Source organism: Sphaeramia orbicularis, chromosome 17 (assembly GCF_902148855.1).
Source record: "Sphaeramia orbicularis chromosome 17, fSphaOr1.1, whole genome shotgun sequence".
In the NCBI taxonomy this organism is placed as follows: Eukaryota; Metazoa; Chordata; class Actinopteri; order Kurtiformes; family Apogonidae; genus Sphaeramia; species Sphaeramia orbicularis.
In genome coordinates, this window is record NC_043973.1 from 5,497,596 (window position 1) to 5,514,726 (window position 17,131).

At 37.5% G+C, this 17,131-nt stretch overlaps 1 protein-coding gene across 1 annotated transcript in view; it reads left to right on the plus strand.

Annotated features, from left to right (window-relative positions):
* Window positions 1–10,432, plus strand: part of xkr4 (XK related 4) — a 37,256-nt gene extending 26,824 nt beyond the window's left edge. The window contains exon 4 of the mRNA XM_030159540.1: window positions 880–10,432. Coding sequence (XP_030015400.1) covers window positions 880–1,480 — 601 coding nt within the window. The 3' untranslated portion in view covers window positions 1,481–10,432. The remainder of the gene's footprint in view (window positions 1–879) is intronic.
* The last annotated feature ends 6,699 nt before the right edge of the window (window positions 10,433–17,131 follow it).

Genomic DNA, 17,131 nt, shown 5'->3' on the forward strand with positions numbered 1-17,131 from the left:
CCAAGATATGTATTTTTTAACCATGTCGCCTGGCCCTGCATACCTTGTACAGTTAGTAATGAAGGATTTAACAATGACCCTTTTAGGGAGTGGCTTAGTGCTTGCTATGGACTCAAGCGTTGAGTATATGAATGAAGTGACCCACAAAATTATATGTGTAGAACTGTACTGCCCCATATACAAAATGCCATTTTTATATATAAATAATGGACATTACTTAAACATCAATCAATCAATCAATCAAATTTTATTTATATAATACCATAACAAAAGTTATGACATCAATAGAATCCTCCATGAGCAAACACTTGGTGACAATGGAGAGGTTAAGCTTCCTTTTAGCAGCATACCCTGGCTCTCAAAGATGGTCATCTGCCTTGACCAGTTGGGGTTAAAGAGAGAGGGTTTAAGGAAGAGAGAGAGAGAAAGAGAGTGGGGGTAGGGGGAGACACATGGATGCACAGCAAACTGAACTATTACTGTAAAAAAACCTGAGATGATGTTAGTATAACTACCAATAACTGGTACAAATACCCATAAGTGTTAACACTACTACTTCAAATACAAGCACTAACAGTACTTGTATTTGAACAGTACCACTACTGCAGTTGTAAGGACCAACAATAGGCATCTCTCCCATCCATACAACTATATGATAAACACTGTCCCAACTATATGGATTGATGAATAATGATGATGGAGGCAGGAGAGAAGCAGGATCACAGCCGCAGGTTCAGAGATGTTCCAGGGAAAACCTGTGAGGACATAAAGCACACAGACTCCAGGGAAGTCAGAAACATGTTTTGAAACATGTTCAGAGACATCCTCTTCTATTTTGCATCTGTCTCATGTGTATCCCCTGTTTGTGTCATTCTGCAGGTGTCGGCTTTTCATCTACTACCTTGTAATTCTGGTGGAGAATGCAGCTCTCAGTACGCTGTGGTATCTGTACCGCTCTCCACACACCACTGACGCCTTTGCAGTTCCAGCACTTTGCGTCATCTTTAGCAGCTTCCTTACTGGGGTGGTTTTCATGCTTATGTACTATGCCTTTTTCCATCCAAATGGACCTCGCTTTGGGCGATCACCAAGTGGCCAGGGCCTTGACCTAGACCCCACTGCTCAGTTCTCCACTCTCCCATCTGAGGGTGCCACCAACTCACTGCGTTCCAACCGGGGTGCGACTACAACCTTAGAGCGTGACATGGCAAAGTATTCTGAACGGGATGGCTGTATGCCTGTGTTTCAGGTACGACCTACGGTACCATCCACACCATCCTCTCGTGCTCCACGTCTTGAAGAAACTGTCATTAAGATTGACCTCTGTAGGAACCGCTATCCAGCCTGGGAGCGCCATGTTCTTGACCGCAGTATACGCAAGGCTATCTTGGCCATAGACTCCTCCCTGACTCCTCCACGGCTACAGTACAAAGATGATGCTTTGGTGCAGGAGAGGTTGGAATATGAGACCACACTATAGTTCCACCCTGTTCTCAAAGCTCATTCAAGGGAGCAAAGTGTCAAACACCTGAGATTGTCGCAATAAGTATTTGTTACTATCCACTTTTCATGTTTATTTTTTTCAATTCCTTGACATTAACCTGCACTAAGGGGCATTGGACCCTCCTCATAATATTTGGAGAAGAGAATTGGTGTTAGATTAGTTTATGTCAATGGAATTTGGTGTTAGCTGTTATTTTTAATTCATCGTCAGGGAAATCATGTTGCGTTAACTAAATAGAATTCAGCAATGGACTTGAGTGATGTACCCAGACCAGGCTTTGTCTACATAATGGAAATGTTAAGGATAAAACAAATGTCTCATTCAGACAAGGTCTGAGTCATTATCTTTATAACTTTATTAATGGTTAAAAAGTAATTGCTCCATTGTATAAAAACGGAAAGTGTCCCTCTTTTAGCATCAGTGAAAACTGAATCTATCATATCTATAATTACTATTACTTAATGTGCTGTCATCCTATCGTGGAAATTCTAATCAGATGATTCAGAGCAATCACATCCATACATGGTACATGACCTTTATCTGCATTATGACATTCTTGTTTCCTCTTCTTTAGTGCCAAAAAGGTTCTTTTGAAATGTCCTCTACATGCTGAGGATATAGAACACCTTGGAGATGGCTGGATAGTCTAAAATGTTCTTCTCTGGCCCTTAGCATAATTCTTTTCTAGACTGGAGGGTCAGACAGTCCAATTATGAAGACACTGGTCAAAGTAGCATCTATGCTTAGTTATTGTATTTTGGTAAGAAAAAAAATTCTCACTACCTTGGGTGGCAAGAAGTGCAGGGAGAGATAGGGAGGCAAAGATTGAACTGACAGAGACTCACAATCTTTCTCTCATCGGGAAGTAAGTCACAATGATTCAATGCCAAGAAAAATCCCCCTGGCAGCTCAGTACAACTATAGCAGTCTAGCCTGATAAATCTGGCCATGTACTGATACTGATCTTTGCTTGTGGAGGAGGAATAAGGAGAACATGAGGAGATGAGGAGAAGAATGAACAAAGTTCCAGACAGCATTAAAAGAGAGATGATCTGAGAGGATGCAGCAATGGAAGTGAGTTGAACAGAGACAAGCAGCCATCTCAGCCAAACGTAACAAGCAACCACCAGGATGTACAGTACTCTGATACAACATGCAGCATTTTTTTAACTGTAGAGATGATCTAAAACTTCATTGTGACCATATGTTCTTGTGGTTGAATGAGTATGCGTTGACAATAGGTGATGTGTGTATGTGTGTTTTGTGTGTGGAAATGTGCGTGCATGTGAGTTTAACAGGAAAAGCAGCTCAGGAGACAGGACATGTTGGATACCTGTATCAACTTTGTGTTATCAAAGATGAAGAAGAGTGGAAGGACACGTTGACATTTGACCTTATGTGTGGTTTTACTTTGATGTACACATCATGTATTTGCTTTAGATTTGGCTGCTTTTAGCATTATACCCTGCTAGATAACACCAGTTAGCATTTGGCAAGTGAGGCATGTGCCCACAAGTTTAGATAAAAATGTCACCAGAAAATGCTAATCATGCCTTGTTTGACTGAAGTGCCACTATAGCTATAGCGATTTTTCTGTCATTATCAGCTTTATATGTCAAGTGACACATTACAAACCAGGAGCCAGGAATTTCAGTACAAATCACAGTTTTGCAACTTCATTTCATGCTATAGTCTAATGTTTTGCCTATTGACCTTAAAATCCCAGGTTGCAATGGATTTCAACTATATGATAACATATGAGTCAAGTAAAAGGTTAGAGAAGATTACTGCATTAAAGGAAGAATCAGAGTGTTTAAATATTTCTACAAGCTACCATGATTATTCAGCAACAAGAACATGAAACTTTGGACCATTGTTAGCTCACATGTAGTGTGGTGGTACTCAGTAACAGTTTTCTCAAAACCACCTTTTGCAGGTGTCATCTCAGAATGAACCATATTTTATACGCAGTCTTGTCTTGATTTTTGAACAAACATTTTTTCCCAAAGTCTGTTCAAGACAACAATTTATTTGTGAGCATCTTTACTGTGGTTTGAAGTAAAACTTCCTTCTTCTGTTGCAACCAAAAACTTGATAAATTTCTTCAATATTTAAGTACACAAAGGTGTGTCAGTAGGAGATTTCAGCCCCACCTACTGTGACAAAATTTGGCAACTTAAATCATGAAGTTCAATGTGTAACAGTAACACCCAAGAGAAACCATACAGTAGTGTGAAAATACTGCAGTGTGCTAATAGATGGAGAGTTCATCTTTTTACAACTTATCAACACTTATAAATCATAAAAAGGTAGCATGAAACACAAAGCTAGTTTGCTAACTTTAGCTATCGGTGATAGAACTCCACAGAAATGTCTTCACTACCCTGTTTCTCTGGAGGTTTAAACACCATATATGATACAAAACTACCTGGTTTGGTCATATCATACCATGTCATTCATACTGTCTGTTTTTAAAGCTTGGTTGCCAAAATGTCTTTGCTGTATCTGCTCCTGGACTTGACTTGGTCTTACCTTGTCTTGTCTTTATTGACATTAGTGAAATGATTGGCTAACAGTAAATGTGGCAAAACGGGATTGATTAAATGGGCATAGTGAAGGAAGAGAGACAGAGAGAGTCTTCCTGATTGAACTTTTACTAAGCTTCACTGTTTGCATTTTTCTTTGAAGTGTGGGAGAGGGCTTTTAAACCTACTTTCGTTGTGTAATCACTCGAATTGTTTTGTTCAGTAACTTAATGGAGGCCTGGAACTGTAGATGAAATATAAATCCTAAATCTTAAAGGTGTAGTCAGACAGAAACTGAGCTACATCGTTGCCCTGTTTTACACATGAATTTGATACACAAGTCTGCACTGATGCACCCAGAAAGAGTCAAATAGTGAATCTTGGTGTGTGTTTCTGTTTTCATTTGCCTTGCCCTCAATGAGTATATGTCTAATTCTTTAAACTAAATACACTGCCTGCAATTGAAAATGAACCACAAAATGTTACACATATATTGTGGTTTATTACTATCAAGCTTGCACTTTTATTTGTAGATGTATTCGTTATCTATTATCATAACTTTTTGTTTTACAATCTCATGTAGGAAATAGTTGGAACAATATGACCAAAACAAAAAAGAATGAGTAAAAATACTCCGAGTGTACCTGTACTGGTCAGGCTTACAATATTAATTGTGCTTTGTTAATTACTTACAAGCAAGAGATGCGCAAATTCAGTATAAAATCGCCATAAATGCACCGTACTGGACCTACTTATTACATGAATTATGGGCGGGGGCAGACCCTATGGGGAACAGCCATTGCCAGCCAGAGGTGATGTACCATCATTGATTCGGGGTCATCAGTGCAAGTAAACAAGCAGCAGTCAGTGAACAGTTTGAGCGGAAAGCATGTGTTTGCGTTTGTTTGTGCAACCGTAAGGTTTGCACTCCACCAAAGCGTCCTAGGAACACGACCCAATACTGATCTATAATGTGCCATCTCAGACTGGTGTGGGAACAGCCCATGAAAGAGGCAACATGTCACTGACCATGCCTGATGGAGCAGTGATTTAGTACTTGCGCATACTTGACAAGAGGCTATGACAAAAGTTACCTGACAGAACTGCCAGTATTATACGTGATCTTTGGAAATAGCTAGCAATGAAAATTCACTAGAGGCACCCTTTAACAATATGATTTGAAACATGTGATTGCAATCATGACTTGATAAAAAAGTAGCAGGAAATGGGGAAATGGGTCACCAGCTTGTGAGAACATTTTTAAAATGTTTAAAAACAGTGCTCCACAAAAAAAGATAGACGACGTGTGTGATGATCAAGGGCGCAGTTCAAAGTTGAACACTATGATCTCTGATCACCTAAATGATACCGCATCAACAATATGGAATTACGTCCACAAACACAATTTCTACAGCCTTTTCATACAGAGTTTTTCTAAAAAGATCTGGAGTACTGATTCATCAAACTAGAATCCATGTTTTTTTCACTGAGTGCTGGTCCTCCAAGCCCAGGGAAGTCAATGACACTTTTGGACACAGTTTACATAAAGCTTCCTTTTGGCTCAGTAAAGTTTGAAATTTGTGGATGTAACTATGCAAACTTGACCAGACAAAACATGAAATATGTTGGGTTCATTCTGTCTACAGTGAAATTCAAGTCAATGCTGTTCTAGTTATTTCTTCTTTCCTTAGCAGTTTAAGACTGATTGTTCATGATTTCTGTTGGTGTGTTGCCTTTTTTGTGTTTTGTTTTTTTGATGTCAATTGTTCTGGATCTTTTTAAAGCCTCTTTTTAAATAATTATTTTTGCCTTAACTGTCTAATGGTTTACTCAGATTTTTTTTTATTGTGGAGAGAGGGGTAACATGTCAGTAAAATGAAAAAAAAAAAAAAAATAGAAAAGCCTTACTAAAAGCACAGGTTCAGATGGCACAGTAGTTGGTAAGTGCAGGCAAGTGGCACACAGGACAAGGCTGCACTACAAACAGTAGTCCATTTTAATATTGCACAACAAGAGTGATATGAAGTTTTAGAGGATGACTACACCTAATAGATGAACATGTTTTATATTTATCGGCTGGTAGTAGATTTCTCTGTCAGCACTAGAATTATTGAAGAATAATTTCCGTCATCATCTAGATTCAGCAGGTTAGATTTTTCCCACAGGTATTTGTCCCTCCAAAAATAGCCATGTACGTGTAACCTTCTTGTTAATTAAAACTTAAATCTGACTTTTATGTGCTGTGTCTTTACAACTGGATTTCTGAGACTAGATGATGACTGTCAACCATTCCCATCACTGTGAATGATTTTTTTTTTTCTGTCCACAGCCAGAAAAAAAGTTCATTAAAGTCATAAACTAGATTTACTCTGTATTTCATGATGTTAGAGTGGTGGTGGTGGTGGTGGCGGTGGGGGTAAGCAGAAACTTTGTATTTGATGTCATTTAAATCTGTTGTGTTGCTGTAGTGCCTGTGAAGACTTCATTCAGCAACTAATGCTAGCCTGCTCAGAAATTAGCCTTGATAAATATTAAGCCAACAAGCGCGTCTTATTGTATGTGCAGATATAAATAATATGGTTTTAGTTTGATGTAGCAATACTGGTTACTGCACAGCTGATGTGTATTTAAACATGGTAGGAGAGACGGAAAGTGTCAGTGAGACAGACTGGGTAGAATTGCAAATTGACTGAACAGCTTCCAGGATCTTCATCTGCATTCACAATAGTCATGAAAGGTGTCCATAGGGGCATGGGGAAAACTACACTTTTCTGAGGCCTTTTTCATCCAGCTACGAAAAGCTGAACGGATTTTTTTCAACACACATGGGCAAAAAATTGAAAACAGAACCAAATACTGAGAAGTCAATCTCCCTGCTCAACACACTTAGGAGAGAAAGGGTGAATGCGTGTAAATGCTTAAAATACATGAGGCAATCTTACCAAAATATACAATTGGAGAAGCACATACAATCCTCAGGTACACCAGGCAATAATGCAACTAAGGCATGGAAAAGGCATGTTGGTGTTCACGCCACTCAGTTCATTGCATTTTGCCTACCAAAAAACATGCTCTCAGCTAGGATGGTTCTAGATGGTTGGATGGTTCCAGCACAGCACCAACAATTTATTGGGCTATAACCAAGAACCACCTAAGGGCTCATTGTATTTAATGACATAGCATACATTTCAAAAAGACCTGTGAGGATAAGGATATTTCAACATGGAACAATAATTGCTGGCTGCTCCGTCTTGTGTGTTCATGTCTTGCTAGTTAGCCCTAATGGGATCACACAGTGAATCAAGACACCTTTGAAAACTTTAATATATAATCACCAGGGTCTCTTATAATGATTTACATTTAGAAACCTACATTCTCACCTGGAAAAAAAAAATCTCAAAACTACATTTATCGACCCAACAATTGTAATATTTTGACAATTATAACTTAAAGGACTTGGCTTACTATTGCTGGCTGGTTTCTTTCTAACTTTATTGCCACTGGTTCCCATATGCCATGGCATAATGACATGGTGTGGGTCCAAGCCAGTGCTTGGGTCAGTCTGAGGGACGACTGGAACCAACTCTAAACCAGCACTAGCAAAACACAGAGCCAGTACCAGGTTCATGTTTTGGATAAGGGGTATCATGTTATTTATTTTTTATCTGTTAAAGCGGGTGGCTCTGGAAAACCAGCTCACTGACTCCCCATTCATCCAAACATTTTCCTTTTAATTTCCTAAAATTACATTTGAAGCAGCAGTTTAATAGGTTTTTAGCCTCACTGGACACAAAATCCATAATTACCTTTCAGCAAATTCAAACTCAAGTTTTCTGAGAGGATGCAAGACTTCTAGATCTTTTCCTTCTCTATGTTTTCAGGCTGTAGAAAATCTACTCTGTGAAGCAGATTATTGTCTAATAACAGGCATTTTCAAACAGGAAGGATTTAAATATGGGTTTGACAGCTATAAGTACTGATTGCTGATCAGATTATGTTCGACATGATTGGACATGACTTTACTGCTCCACTCTGGGTCCCAAAAGTGGCTTCCCTTTCCATAACACCATAAAATGATGTCAGGTTTATCTTTAGTTTGTTTGTTTGTTTGTTTTTTTGGTCTTGATTTGGACTGGGATGAGAGAGCTGCAGAAGGAAGGTGTGTATTTTTAATTTTTGGTGTTTTTTCTCCGATGATTTCAGCTCCTGCAGCTTTAATATTCCACTGATAAATGATATTTGGTGAATTCATTATATTGCATTATCATAATTATATTGAATATGAAGTGAATTGCAAATTATGTTTTGTGGTGGAGACATGCAGCATTACAGACACATTAGGCATTCACTGTCTTGATTTAAGTAATGATTTGTTGAAGTATACAGTCAAAACAAAAATGAGGTGCTGTCAAACAGTCTAAAGGAAATCACATAAATGTTCCACAGATGCGCAGAACCTGTTGGTCTGGGTTTGCTGCAGTAACAACGATGCACACCCCAAACCTCCAAAACCCCATCCAATCCCATGCACTAAAATCTTCACTCTTAGCTGTTTCCTAATATATGTTTTATTTGTATTATCAAAAAGATATTATTTCTGAAAGCACAGCCTGGTTTACTGGTTAGGACAGTGTTTGTATATGTGTGTATATATATGTGTTCTTTCAACTTTATTCAAGTGCAACAATTTGTGTGTGTCATTAGTTACTGTGCTTATACAAAGACTGACGTATTGTCTAGTAAAGACAATACCTTTGATGTACAACCTACTGTCAACCTGGCTCTTAATTCTCTGTGTATGTAGCATAAAGATGGAAATGTAAAACTGCTATAAGGAGGGGTGCCAGAAAGCACAATCCAAAGGCCTCTGGGTCGTCAAGATTTCGCCTTCAAACAAGAACTGAGATAGCCACTCAAAACAACACAATCTCCTCTCATTTTTACATGTTGCATCAGTCAGTAGTTTACCTGGCTTAGCTCCATTTCCAGAAAAAAAAACGGCTACAGTAAAATCATACATAACCCTAATTTGAAATGGGTTTTTTTGTGCTGTTTTTTGTTTTTTCAACACCTGCACTAAACATTTATTTTGAATTGACCAAAGAACGGGTCAAAGCCACATATTAACAAACACCAAACTTACCATAATCAGTATGTTTTTACATTTTCATAATCTTTAGCTTTATTGATAGCTTACCAGTGTAGAAGAAATATCGTGACTTCAACACACAACTTAATAATTTACACCCTGAGGGCTACAGGTCCAGAGGGAAAGTAATGGCAACACTAATTTTCTTTTTTTTTTTTTTTTTTTTTTTTTTTTTTTTAGAACTTCTTTGACTGCTGTTTCCAAGGGTTGTGTAAATAATGGCCATTTTGTGAAAAACTCCAGCCATCCAGCAAGTTCACACTGGCTACTCCTTGTGTACTGTGTGCCATTAGACAGAGTCTGGGAGGGCAGACTCAAAGCTAACCTGGCTCACAACTCATTATAGTGGTGCAAAGTGGTATTATAGGAGTCCCGGATCTCTGGCACATAGTTACGTATATATCCCTACAATACAGTAATGATTATTTTAGCTCACTCTTAAAGAGTGAGCTACACTCTATTACAAATGACTCTTCAAACCAGACAATGGAGTAGAACCACAGCTTTTAAATTCTTTAACCCACAAGCAACTGTAACCCACCCTTACCAGTGCTTTTCAATTCCTTTCCCTAACTGTACTTGTGGGTACCTGCTTTGTTTTGTAGGTATGATGACATGGGGAGAAATGAGGCCCATATTCATCCTGCACAATGCAAGTTAGTAGTGGCAAGACATTTCAAAAATGTTCAGAAAAGGCATCTCGAAGACACATGATAGCTCCAAACAAATGAACATGGGTTTCTTGTGAGTGTTGTGACCCAAGACTGAAATAAACTAAATCTCTGCTGTAGAGGTATGGACATCAGAAACTGTGGAACTGGAGGAATGGTTTGCAGTTTCAGAGTACAGATGAGATTATTCAGCCTTAGTAGAAGCACAGTAACCAGCAGGTGAATGATGACAGTCCTTTTGTATCCTGTTGGGTTTATAGAATCAGTCTGTACAGATGTGAGTAGAGGTTGGTTGAATACATAGTAAACTGAGCTTATCTGTAAATAAATGTATGCAAAGTGTACATGTTAAAAAGAACATTCCTCTCTTTTTGGGTTCTGACTGTGAAGGGTGTCTTTAGAGGTTGATGCTACCAAGATGGCTGTAACTATGATGATATACTTTAGAGATAAAATGATAAATGTGGTGTATGTGGTGTATTTTAAAAAGACAAAAATATTGGTCTTTTAAGTACTTTGTGTAATGACAGTCTGAAGTGCTCAAAATGCATTTAAAGAGGAAAAGTACATTTTATTGTAAAAATTAATCAAACGTGATAAACATGATTGAAATAACATTTTGTATATATTGGATTTTTGTAAATTTTTATTTGATTCTAATTCAACACAAACTACCAAATTCATTTAATAAAGTACACTGTGGTCATTCTGGCCTCAAGTTTGTTTATTGGTTCATCAATTTATTATAGCCATTTGTATTCTGGTAAACTGAAGCTGATGCTTTTTTTTTTAACACATTTTTTCCCACACCTTAACTGATAATTTCTAAACTTTTTATAATACATATATAAATGTGAAATTAAAACACCAACTTGTAAATAGACATGTATATGAGTGGTTGGTGTGAATGGGGCATTATAGGCAAGCACAAATTTGTTACAGTTTGAGTTTTAGGTAGAGAACTGTTTGTTCACAAGTCCAAAAAATTGGGTAAATCCAAAATCAAAATATAACATTAGCAATGCTCTGCAGAAATGAATATCATAAACCAAAAGGTGAGTGATATGCACATCAGTTAGATTCTTATATTTTTGTGTCCTTATGGCTTAGTTATTTAAGAGAGATGAACTTTGATAATAAACTTAGAAATTACTTTCATACATTCATTATTTAGATTTTTTTCCTGGTTTGAATATAGTTTGGAAAAATATTTTAGGAATGAAAGTAAAAAAGTGTTACCATGAAATATATGAAAAATAAGGTGGAATTCTCAATAAAACATCTTGTCTAATGGAATGCATTTGTTCTATTTTATTATAATTTATCAGGGGAATCATATCAGTCAAGCCATACTTCCAGTTTTGACATTTTGGTAAAACGATGCAAATGTCATTTCATATCAAATGAATCATATATACAAAATAATAATATAATAATAATGGATTGGATTTCTATAACTCTTTTCTAGACACTCAAAACCTTTTAACAAATCTAGCAAATCCTTTAAAACTACTGTTTAAACAAGATACATTTTTAATTGCTCATCTTAAGCTCTTCATATACACAGCCCTGCCACAAATAAAGTCTCCACCTGGATTTAACTAAACAAATAGGTAAGAGTCATCCATTGAATAATAACTGCAGGGATTAATATATTTCAGCTGCAACAAGTGATTTAACCCTAACTGATGCAGTGAGAAGCTTCTCATTTCTTAAACAACCATCACTTTACTAAGGAGCAAACATGCTCGAGTGTGGAGTAATGAAAAAGGTAATGTGGTCCAATGAGTCTAGACTGACCTTGTTCCACAGTGATTTGAGCACGTTATAATTTCATTTGTAATTAAGTCAAATTTAATGATCATTCCTAATCTTAGTTTTGAACAGAGTCACCTAGTAAGTTTTGGTTCTGTCTTAATTCTTTCTTTTCTCAGACCTGTTTATACACTGAGAACAGAACTGACAGTATTGACACTGAAATGGCATCCAATCCACCACAAGTAACTTCAAAACAATTGACCCCTAAGTAAGAGCAGGGGAGGAGGACTTTGCATCTGTGTGCATGATGCAATGTTTTTTATAGTCACTGGTCCCCTGATCTGGAGGCTTTGTCAATCATATGCACACCCTTCTATCTACCGAGTGAACTGACCGTAGTGATGGTTATGGGTGTTTACATCCTCCTTGTGATAACCCTTGCACAGCTCCTACCCACTTTAGCACCATCAACAAACAGGTACAAGCCTTTCCTGATGGGGTTTACATCACAGCTGTGGATTTTAATCAAGCATGTTTTAAGACTGTTTTTTCCAATTTTACATATGCAAAATGTGCCACGGGAGGAAAAAAAAACTCTTGACCATGTGTATTGGAACATTAAACATGCATACAGAGCTGTACCTCTGCCAGATCTGGGACACTTGGATCATCCATCACTGCTCTTGCTACCAGCATATACCAGCACCATCAGAAGGAAAACAAAGCCAGAGATATGGACTATTAAAACATGGCCTGAGGGAGCTATTGGTCACCTGCAGGACTTTTTTGCACAAACTCAGTGTACCTTATTTGAACAACAGAACTTGGAGCAGTACACAAACTGTGCTATTTTATTGAAAAACAAATGATCGTAATCTTACCATGACGACCAGACCATCCAGATGAGCATAGGTACAACAAGGTGGTTCTGGGTTCCATTCCAATACCAGCCATGACTGGTGACGTGAAGTAACAGATTTAAATCAACCAAACCAGAAAACTGGTGGCGACACGGTGGTGCAGTGGATACTACTCGTGCCTCACAGCAAGAAGGTCCTGGGTTTGATTCCAGCACCAGTTGATGGGGGTGGGGCCTTTCTGTGTGGAGTTTGCATGTTCTCCCTGTGTCTGCATGGATTCTCTCCAGGTACTCTGGCTTCCTCCCACCAAAGACATGCATCTGATAGATTAATAGGTTGATCTAAACTGCCCATAGGTGTGAATGTGAGAGTGATTGTTTGTCTCTATATGTCAGCCCTGTGATGAATTGGTGAGATGTCCAGGGTGTACCTCGCCTTTGCCCATAAGTAGCTCCAGTGACCCCCGTGATCCTAGTGAGGATAAAGTGGGTTCAGAAAATGAATGAATGAATAGAAAACTGGTATCTACACCAATGAAATTTTCTCAATTTCCTGACGGCTCTGCACAAAGGATCAATAGAGTACTATCTAATCTAATATCATTGACTCAACTGTGTTCTTTATTTGCAAGATGCAGGAGATCCTGTGCATGTTTGACACAGGGTTTTAGTAGGTTTAAAAGCACCCGCTCAGGGTCTTCATTATGTGTGATATTAGGGCCACTAGTACAACAATTTTGTTTTCCACAACACATAAACCCTCTTCTACTGTAGAATAATGTTTAAGATCTTTTATAGATGTTAAAACAGTTGGGTGGCTCAGTCCTTAAGCAGTTTTGAATACCCACCATCTGTGCCACCTGTGAAAAACTCCCAGGACAGTTTTTCTAGTTCCATCCTCATCTCTGCAACTGTGACATATAGTGTAGTGTGTCCAGGTGTGGAAGGAAATGTAGTTGATGTAGTGAGAATGCACAATTTTAGAAAAGACAGTGGAGGAGGTAGGCACAATTCCAATCTGGAGAAACAACTGTATCATGATGGAGCTACTGCTGTGGCGGTGTCAAACCTGTTGAACAGATTGAGTTCATTGCTCCTGTCCCTATCACCCACTTTTGACTGTTATTTTTCTTGTATGTGGTCTTGTTTTGCCTCTTAAGCTCACCAGCCAATAGGCCAAGAGCTATTCTGAAGGTGCTGTGTCTGTCATCATCTATGTTATCGTCTTGATGAGCAATAAATAATCTTCTCCGAAACTACTGGCTTGATTCATTTCAAGTTTTATATGTAGCTTCTTTGGGGCAATGTCTTCACAGTTTTGAGAAATTTTGATTTTTGATTAATTTTTTTAAGTATTAAAAATTTGCCTTTACTTATAATGGTCTATATTTTGATAGCTTATAACATGGAAATGGTTAGAGATATCAATATAGTTACTATTGAGCACTGATAGGAAGTCATATAAGGATTGTCATTTAATTAGTTGAGTTCTCCTCCAGTGAAAGTACCACCCACTTCAGTTGGGAGATTGATCTCCTGCATCAGGACCACAGGACTCTAAGCATAGCGGCAGAACTGGACAACCAATGCAAATTCAAGTTCTTATTGATTCTTGATGCTGGTGAGATACAGGATCATTGGTCCTATTTTTTAATAAATGAAAAATAGAGAGGAGATGACAGAGTCTAGAAAGAGTCTGCAAAGTGTGGAATCAAACCCACTTCCCTGAGCTCAAACCCACAGGGCACCCAACGTTTGATAATTTTGGTTCAAACAAATATTTTAAACAATTTAATCCAAAACTGCATCTTTGAGGCCTTTGCTAATTATAAAATATTTTTTGATATTTCTATTTATTTAATGCTTAACAGTGTATCAAAAAACTGCATTCTACTCGAATGAAACTAAATACCATAGATATACCATAAAGTAATCCAGAATGGAAGAATATGCTGGTGTTGCACCATTTCATTTTAAAGTTGCATGAAAAACAACTACAACAGCAAAAAAGATGTTCATGACACATCTTAATAAAATAGATTTATTAACAGATTGAAGTGAATTGTAATTTTTAAAAATACAATTTTTAAAATTATATTGACATAATTTAAAAATACACATTAGACCATCTGAAAATCTGCAACATAAATAAAGAAAAAGGCATGTTGATAGAAGTAAAGCATACAGATAAACATCATTCCTGACCACAAACACACTTGGTCGCACCCATTTTAAAACTCTGAAGTGGCAGTGATACTTTAAGGACTACAAGTGCAAACCATTCACAGAATCACAAAATTTACAGATCAAACATGCAAATATGTACACATGCAAACACAAGACTACAACATCACATCTCACAAAAAATTAATTGAACTATATGTGTTCAACAGTGTGCATACAGCACAGAATATCCAGGAATGAAAGAACATTTTAAATTATTATTAGCATACTATGCAATATATTAACATTATAACACAGGGGGACACTGTTGGTCGTCAGAAGTATCTCATCTGTAAACAGAAACCTACACATACAGAAATATTCTGTAGTCTCACATTTTTCTCTTGAGACCATTTCGTTTCTTCTCATTTCCTTAAATGCACCTCATGATATTGTTTTTGTTCCATTCATTTTGATTCATCTGTGTGTTATAGACGCATAGGTTGAAGGAATGTGCTTCAGTGTGTTCCAGAAGTTGGATACAGATCATCTTCATTAATCCACAGACATAAATTCAATGTCATTTGGTAAATGTTATTACCAGCTGTGAAATTTCTGTGGTCATGATCAGAACATGAATATGAAGCTACAAGGTACAAAAACTGTCTCTAGAGTACAAATTGAGAAATTATTGAAGAATGCATGGACACGCTTTTAAAGCGGGTTTTAAAAGTGTTCTATTAAATTCCCACATACAGATTTTCTTCTTCACCTTCACTGAAGAAGTCAAAGAGTCAGTTTTTACATCTGATAAGCATTGGGTCTTGTGTTGATTTTACTTGCGTATACATTAATATGCATGAACCTTTCAGTTTTCCAAAGTGACAACAATTAGCTGACAGGGGAACTCAAGCCTTTGTATAGTGCGCAATGAAGTTTTTTCAATTGGCACATTCTTTAGATTTTCAAACAAAAACAACTTATTCTTTGCATTGCTGTCCCTTGAACTGTATTGCACTGAGTTTTTCAGTAACTTTGAAGTTTGATTGCTCAATTTAAGGCACAACAAACTGTTTTTACAAATGATCTATCCACTAAATTTGACACAGAAAAGTCCAGTTTTGCTTACATTTCAGCGACTTAAAATTACCCTCAACAATTACTCAAGTAATCCATACATTCTAAAAGGAGCCCATTTGACTTCTATGAAACCACTGGTTCAGTGATAATTACTGCCAGTAAATTTCAGTATTTTCTTAACATGGTTCACCAATTTTTCATTGGGATTTCCATTTCATTTTTATAGTACCACTTTAGAAGATATTTCAGGAAATATTTTTACCTTCAACAGAGCTATATAATGTTAATGATGAGAAAATATAAGCACAGTCATCAATCACCATCACATCACATCCCATGAAATGTTTTAGAACAGAAGTTGAGCTTTCCATGAAAATGGGATATAAAATACACTGGCATTAAATGAGATATGGGTTATTTGTCCAATTCAGCACAACCATCCAACTCTAAAAAAGCTGGGACACTGTGTAAAAGGTAAATAAAAACAGAATAAATGAATATGTAGGTCTCATAAACCCATATTTTATTCAAAATAGAATGTAGAAAACATTAACTGCTTAAGGTGAGAAAATGTACCATTTTAAGACAAAAAAAAAGTTAATTTTGAATTTGATGACAGCAACAGCTATTCAAAAAGTTGGGACGGGGTGATGTTTACCACAGTGTCGTATGCCCTTGCCTTTTAACAATAGTCTGTAAATATCTGAGAACTGGGGAGACCTGTTGCTGAAGTATTCAGGGAGGTATGTTGTCCCATTGTTGCCTAATATAGGACTCTTGCTGCTCACCAGACGGGTATGTTAAATAAGCTCTGGCATTTCTGGATCACATTCACATTTGGCTTCTTCTTTGCACGATAGACCTTTAAAATGCATTTTTGTGTTTCACTGAGTTGCGTTCACAATGGTTTCTGTAAGACAGTTGCAGTACATCCAGAACGCTGCTGCTCGGGTCCTAACTAGAACCAGGAAGTACGACCATATTAGTCCTGTGCTCAGATCTCTGCACTGGCTTCCTGTCACTCAGAGAATAGACTTAAAAATAGCTCTGCTGGTCTATAAGTCTGTCCATGGTCCAGCACCAAAGTACATCTGTGACATGTTGGTCTCATATGAACCATCTCGGACCCTGAGAACCTCAGGGACAGGTCTTTTGCTGGTGCCCAGAGTCAGGACTAAACACGGTGAAGCTGTGTTTCAGTTCTATGCAGCTAAACTCTGGAACAGTCTTCCCGATGACATGAAACAGGCCTCTACTCTGACAATGTTTAAGTCCAGGCTGAAAACAGCTCTGTTCAACTGTGCATATAACAACTGAAAGCGTTCTATCTGCACTCTACTCTACTCTCTTTTACGTTGTTTTAATTGATTATTATTTATGTTTTATTGATTATGTTTTAATTGTAATTGTGCGTTTTTAACC